Raw genomic sequence first — 6832 nt, 5'->3', positions numbered from 1 at the left:
GCTTGGAGATTCGAACCTAGTCGAAGGGAAATCCTCCGGATTTCCATAGTCAAAATTTTATAGGAGGGAGCGAGCGGGCTTGTAGAGCGAGGGAACGCCAAAAAGCTTCCCAGTTTTACGAAATATATAAAAGCACGCTTCAAAGGTTTCTTCTTAAATCCTTCCTTTTACTGCTTTCTGTGTGCATATTTAAACTGTCATCATGTAGATAGTTAATTTATAATTGCGTAGAATAAATAGGGGTAATTTAGTAATTTTACACTGTTATTTTAGAAATAATCTGTCATAGGGAACCCGAAAGGGGCGTTGTGGGGTGCTAACACCTTCCCCACGCGTAACCGACTCCCTTACCCAACTCTGGTTGTAATGGCCAAAGTTGATTTATAAAATCAATTGCCTTATCCCTTTTTCCAATGTTTTGAGTAAAACATTGGTGGCGACTCCACGAACCCTCCTTTTGCGAAAACCACTAATCCATGGAGGGTCCCGCTTGGGATTAATATGGATTGGTGAGACTTTTAATAAATAAATTGGATAAGATCGACAAGGTCTCAGTTTGAGAACAAGTCGTTCTAATAATCCAATACATTTTCAAAACTAAAATAAAAGCGAGCTCGACCGTCTTCGCGACCGCCGAGGCCCGTTCGGGCCGGTGGCGACACGTATTAAGTTCAGTACGGCCGTATTGGGCTTCATTCCCTCCACTTTCTTATTTTGAGCTATTCTAAGACCTCTAGACCTACAGAGAACCCTCCTAGGGCCTTCCAGGAGTCCTTGTGGCTGATCTTCCTTCAGTCTTCGAGAGCCTTCAAGCTTTATTTCCGACCCGGGCAATTTTAGGGGTCTACAATGGTCTAGATGCCACAACTGGGGCTGGGATAGATGATGTGAAGTTGTCTCTACGTGACAATACTTTAATCTCATATCGCTTCTTCCCCTTCATTACCTGTTTCCCCTTATTTCCGCTAGGCGACGGTGGACGGGGAGGGTCACAACCTCCTGATGACATATCTATTCATTGAAAATAAAGTTACAAAATAATACCCAAAATGAAACTATAATATAAAAATAGACAACAAATCAAATTTATTATACTAGTTGCATAATTATGATTATACACTTTGATATCAAAATCATACACTTCAAATCCAATTTTTCTAATCCTATTCCGAAATATAGTCTTCAAACTCATCTTCAAAATCATCATCAAGTTCATTGTCTTCATTGTTTTCTGCCAAATCATTTTCTTCATTGATTAGCTCATTGACTTCTTCAAGATCAGCTTCTAAATCTTGTAATCCCGTAATTCCTTCAACTTCAATGACTTCATTGGCATGTAACATTTCATCTACTTGATAAGGTACATCATGTTCTATATCATTAGATTCTATTCTACCCCTTGGCTTTGTTTTGATTGCAACACACCAACCACGTTTGTCCCTTCGTGTTGCAGGATAAGGGGCATAATACACTTGTCTTACATTGTGTGCAATGATAAACGGATCAAATAGTTGATATCTTCTATCCATTTTAATATCGACTATATTATATTTGGGATCAATTCTTGTACCTCTACTCGATGGATCAAACCAATCACAATAAAATACCACAAATTTTTTAGGATATGTTGAGGTGTTGTACTCTAGCTCATACATGTGTTTAATAACTCCATAGAAATCATCTTCTCCCCCTTCTATAAGCCCTTTAACATAAACACCATAATTTATTGTTTTTTTACCCTCACTCCATGCATGGGTGTGAAATTTGTACCCATTGACAAAGAATGTGTGCCATTCTTTAACACAAGTCAGAGGACCATATGATAAATCTCGTAAGTGTTGGTTTCTCACAGATAAAGGCTCACTGTTAACCTACAAAGGTAAGGTTCGTGAAAGGTTTAGGGTTATGAATTTTGGTAAAGAAAAACTAAAATAAGTGTTTAGATATATACATACTTGATTCTTGAACCATGTAGGAAATTCTGCATGTATACGAGTAGAAGCATTTGATTCACTTATTTGTTGGGATTGTAGGAATGAACTATCCAATTATATCACTCAAATTGTAAATGATAAGGATATTCAAATCCTAATATAATAAATATTGGAAATTTTGTAAATTACTTACTCAAGGTATGGTTTAACTTCAATACAATTGATCAACACATGAACATGAACTGAGTTTAGCTCTGCATCGGTTAACCAATGAGTCAACTCTTTCCCATAATGACGACCAGGTTGGTTAAAAATTGATAACATACACGAGCACCCTTGACTTTCGACTTCCATTTCGTTTCTAGAATTTTGTGGTGACAACATGAAGTTGTTGAAATAATGAGAGCAAAAATGAGTTGTTTCACGGTGCAAGTAAGAATAACAAATTGAGCCGTCAACCCTAGCTTTATTCTTTATAGATCGTTTAGCATCACCCATGAATCTATAGAATGTAATAACTTATTAATAATTGATAAGAATTAAACAAAAGTAATTTTATTAAATTTCAGTCATAATTGTATTACCTTTCAAACGGATACATCCACCTATATTGGACTGGTCCACCAAGTTTAGCTTCATAGGCTAAATGAATAGGGAGATGTTCCATTGAATCAAAGAATCCTGGAGGGAATGTTCTCTCCAACTTGCAGAGAATAATTGGAATGTTTTTTTCCATCTAACTCAGATCATCCTCCCTCAATGTTGTAGAGCAAAAATCTTTAAAGAAATTACTGACTTCAATAAGTGGATTTAAAACATGAACTGGTAATGAACTAAAGGCAATTGGAATCAGACACTCCATGAATACATGACAATCATGACTTTTCATTCCAATCATTTTTCTCTTTTCAACATCAACGCATCTTGCCAAATTAGAAGAATAACCATCAGGCATCCTAAGTTCTTTCATCCACTGATAAACTAGTTTTGCTTGCTCTACAGTTAATATGTAGTTTTCTTTTGGCTTTAACATCTTCCCATTATTTTGTGGCTTTAGCTCCAAGTCTTTTCGCCTACAATACAAAGCTAAGTCCTTCCTTGCCTTTTCATTGTCTTTAGTCTTATTAGATACATTCATCACAGTGTTGAATATGTTGTCAAAGAAGTTTTTTCTATGTGCATAACATCAAGGTTGTGTCTTAATAAATTGTCTTTCCAGTAAGGAAGATCCCAAAAGATATTTCTTTTTGTCCAGTTATGTTGTTGTCCATGTCCATCTAGTCTAAGCACACCATCTTCTATGACTTTTGGTAAATTCATGACTCTATGCCAAACTTGTTTGGGAGTCAACATAGGGGGTGGCCCATCCATTTCAACTTCACCTTTCTTAAATGCATTCTTGTTCCTCCTAAATGCATGATCGCTAGGTAAAAATCTATGATGTGAGTCAAACCATGAAGGCTTTATTACAGTTTTTAAAGTAAATGCCTTTGTATGCTCCATGCAATGAGGACATGCAAATCTACCATGAGTACTCCAACCAGATAACATGCCATAAGCAGGGAAGTCATTGATAGTCCACATCAAAGCTGCCCTCATCACGAAATTTTGCTTCCTTGAAATATCATATGTTAGAACACCATTCCATAACCTTTTCAAATCATCAATTAAGGGTTGTAAATAAACATCAATACCAGCCTTTGGATTAGATGGGCCTGGTATGACACAACTTAGAAACATGTAAGGTTTGGACATGCACATTTCTGGAGGAAGATTGTATGGACTAACAATTATTGGCCAACAAGAATAAGGTGCAGTTGATGCTTGAATATATGGTGTAAATCCATCAGAGCATAAACCAAGTCGCATGTTACGTGGATCAATGGCAAAATCGGGATGGACGCGATCAAAATGCTTCCAGGCTTCACCGTCAGATGGATGACGTAATATGCCCGAACTTCTTCTATTCTCATAGTGCCATGTCATTTGTCCAGCAGTTTGCATTGATGCAAACATCCTTTGTAACCTTGGAATTATAGGCAAATAGAACATGGCCTTAACTGGAACTGGTTTTTTATTAGTTGTTCCAGTGTTATGGTTCTGATACCTAGGCTTATCGCAAAATCTGCATTCAGTTAACGCTCCATCATTTTTTCCATATTCATTATCATAAAACAACATGCAACCATCGACACAACAATCAATCCTCTTAGTCTCCAATCCCAACTTTGATACTAGTTTTTTTGCATCATAATAATTTTTGGGCAAACCCCTTTTAATGGGTGTGACATCCAATAACATTTGGCAAATAAAATCTAAGCATTGATCAGGAACCTTCCAATTGGATTTGCAAGCTAACAACCTCACACACATAGATAATTTAGACTCTGATGCCCCTTCATACAATGGCTTATTTGCCTCTAGCAACAAGTTATAAAATTTTTGAGTTTCTTCATTTGGAGGCTCTTCCATGTCATGTGTATCTCTCGGTTCAAATGTCTCTTGTTGCCTAAAAGCATCACACACCATCTCTTGCATTGACATAAACTGATCACCTTGTGCCACATTTACACCACTACTTGATGCATTGATGCAATTTTCATCAATATCTAAATCAAAATTTGGCATCTCTTCACCATGATCTGTCCAAATCCAATAATTAGGCTTGAACCCATGTTTATAAAGGTGAACTTTCACAACTCTATCCTCCAAAATCCGTGTGCAATCACATTTAACACATGGACATCTAATCCCACCATCACTATGAAAACGATCTTGTTGACGAGCCTTGCTTACAAACTCATCTACCCCTTGTACAAAAGACTCTTTTAAACCTCTTCTACCACTATAACACCTATCGTACACCCAAGCACGATTTGAAACAAAATAATCCATATTCTGTAGATTCAAAAAATTTACCTAATTAATTATCACATATTATATAATTGTCAACTAATTTAGTTACGTGGACCTCTACATTATATAACTTGAAAAGCAGTACAATAGTTCTATGTAAAGCACAATATAGTCATATTACAAAATAGTAAACTTGATGGAAATCTAATCCCCAAGGATCCATTTGGAAGAGGTAAGACCAAGAAAGGTGAAGGTTGATCCAAGGAGGCTCACCCATGAAGACCATTAGGCCTCTAACTAGGTCTATGGTTAGGAGGCTGGAGGAGGCTTCTATAGAGGAGGTGCTTCTTAGACCTATGCTCAATATGAGTATTGAGTATGATTCCTCTTTTTAGTCTCATAGTCTCTATTGTAAATATATTGTATAGTTTGATTTCTTGTACCTTGTATATAGTAGATACTTGTATAGGTTTATTTTTGCCTTTGTATTTGTGAGGCACTTTATTTCCTTTTTAGTAGCTATTGTATATTGTTTCTAGGGTAGGTTACTTGGGCACTTTGACTCCATTTAACCTAACCTAGAAATACACTCTTTTCTTAGTTTTCTAGTAGTAGGATTGGAAGTGGCATTAGCAAGCTAGAGAGTGCCATTAGCAAGCTAGAGAGTGTTACTAGCAATTTAGCCAAAAGGTGGTCCTAGGCTAAAATTTACATATTGGACTCATTTTACTCCTAATTTTTCATAGATTTGATTTAGCTAGGTTCCATTCACATTGGATGAACCTAACTAAACCAAATTAACAATTTCAAAACCGGTTGGAGTAAATTCATTCCAAAGAGCCACCCACCTAGATGTGTTCACACTTGGCCAAATTGCTTGGTTCTTCTCAAGCTTAGAAGCTTGAAGCACAAGCTTCTCCTTAGCTTGCTTACTAAGCAAGCTAAGTGAGTAGCTTGCTCTCCAAGCCTCTAGACCATGGATGGTTAGCTAGACCTTACCATGGTTCCTAGTGAACCATGGTTAAGACTAGCTTGCTCTCCAAGCTTCCTACTCCTATATTTTCGTTTTTCCTTCATTGTAAAACACTTTTGATGTATTGAGAATTCATTTTCTGAAATTGAGTTCAGATTTTCTCTCTTCCAAAAGTCCCTAAACCTCCTTGAGTGCATCCAATTCTCTTATCCCTTCCATAGAAGAGTGTGGTGAGAATTGAAGGGGCTTATCTCTTCTTCAAGGAGTGGCGCCTCTTGGGAGAGTTTCTCCACCAACCATGGTGGTCTTAAGGCCTCCTCCTCCATAGGAGACCTTAACCAAGCATAGGAAGAATCAAGGAGTTCAAGATCTAGGGAGGAGCTTGAAGGAAACTCAACATCAATCCGGGTCTCCAACAAGTCTTCCATCAAAACTTTAATCATAAACACCTCGATCTATTAATACAAAAAAGAAAATTAACAAGCATACCTTAGAAGTACGGTGAAACAATTTGTTTCCTCTAAGTTAGAGTACAACGTCCACTAGAACAATTTAATAACAAAAATCTCGATCTGTTAAAAAAAAATGAAATATAATTTATATAAAAGATAAGGAGTATACTATAAATCAGGACAAAAAAATTCCAAAGAATCTAAATGATAATTCTATTTTTAATTTTTTGTATAAAAAATAATGAATATAAAACAAGACGTAAGGGAACTATTTTTGTTATAGTTAAAACCTCTGGCTAGTGGGGTTAGGCTTTACATCTTAACCACGCTTTTCATGTGTACTTTTTTTTATTCTAATCAATTACGTATTCAAATACAAATTTTACCACGACAGTGACTTGCATTTGATCAAAGCAAAGAAATTTCCCCTGATTTGTATTTAGGAGGACCTACAATGTGCATACACTTGTCTTTTGGTTCTACCTTTTTGTCCACTAACTGGAATTTAATAACTGAATAATATAATAAGGGGTACAAGAACAGAATCATATATATTAATGTTAGTTTCTCATTTGGCCCCAAAAACAACTGTATCAAAAGTTTTAGATTTATGTGGG

The 6832-nt window shown here is 36.3% G+C and overlaps 2 protein-coding genes across 2 annotated transcripts; both read right to left on the bottom strand.

The window, feature by feature from the left end:
* Nucleotides 1-593: 593 nt before the first annotated feature.
* Nucleotides 594-3266, bottom strand: LOC145952686 (uncharacterized). Its single transcript, XM_083065579.1, has 3 exons — nucleotides 2128-3266; nucleotides 1956-2040; nucleotides 594-1871 (listed from the first exon to the last, which is right to left on the bottom strand). Exons 1-3 carry the CDS (start codon nucleotides 2430-2432, stop codon nucleotides 1164-1166), a joined length of 1098 nt encoding a protein of 365 aa, XP_082921705.1. The 5' UTR covers nucleotides 2433-3266; the 3' UTR covers nucleotides 594-1163.
* On the bottom strand, nucleotides 3072-4829 carry LOC145952404 (uncharacterized). Its single transcript, XM_083064762.1, has one exon. The coding sequence runs from the start codon at nucleotides 4827-4829 to the stop codon at nucleotides 3072-3074; it is 1758 nt and encodes a 585-aa protein (XP_082920888.1).
* Nucleotides 4830-6832: the final 2003 nt, after the last annotated feature.

The sequence above is a fragment of the Cajanus cajan genome, chromosome 10 (genome assembly GCF_000230855.2).
Source record: "Cajanus cajan strain Asha chromosome 10, NIPB_CcT2T_4, whole genome shotgun sequence".
In the NCBI taxonomy this organism is placed as follows: domain Eukaryota; kingdom Viridiplantae; phylum Streptophyta; class Magnoliopsida; order Fabales; family Fabaceae; genus Cajanus; species Cajanus cajan.
Note: the sequence above shows the minus strand (reverse complement) of the source record. Positions and strands in the feature narration are given on the sequence as shown.

Excerpts from the sequence above, each read along its gene's own strand:
- LOC145952686 (XM_083065579.1), bottom strand. The coding sequence starts at position 2,432 with ATGGGTGATGCTAAACGATCTATAAAGAATAAAGCTAGGGTTGACGGC. Across the intron at positions 2,041-2,127 it reads GAAGTTAAACCATACCTTGA|TTCATTCCTACAATCCCAAC; the intron begins GTAAGTAATTTA and ends ATAATTGGATAG. Across the intron at positions 1,872-1,955 it reads CTACATGGTTCAAGAATCAA|GTTAACAGTGAGCCTTTATC; the intron begins GTATGTATATAT and ends TTACCTTTGTAG.
- LOC145952404 (XM_083064762.1), bottom strand. The coding sequence starts at position 4,829 with ATGGATTATTTTGTTTCAAATCGTGCTTGGGTGTACGATAGGTGTTAT.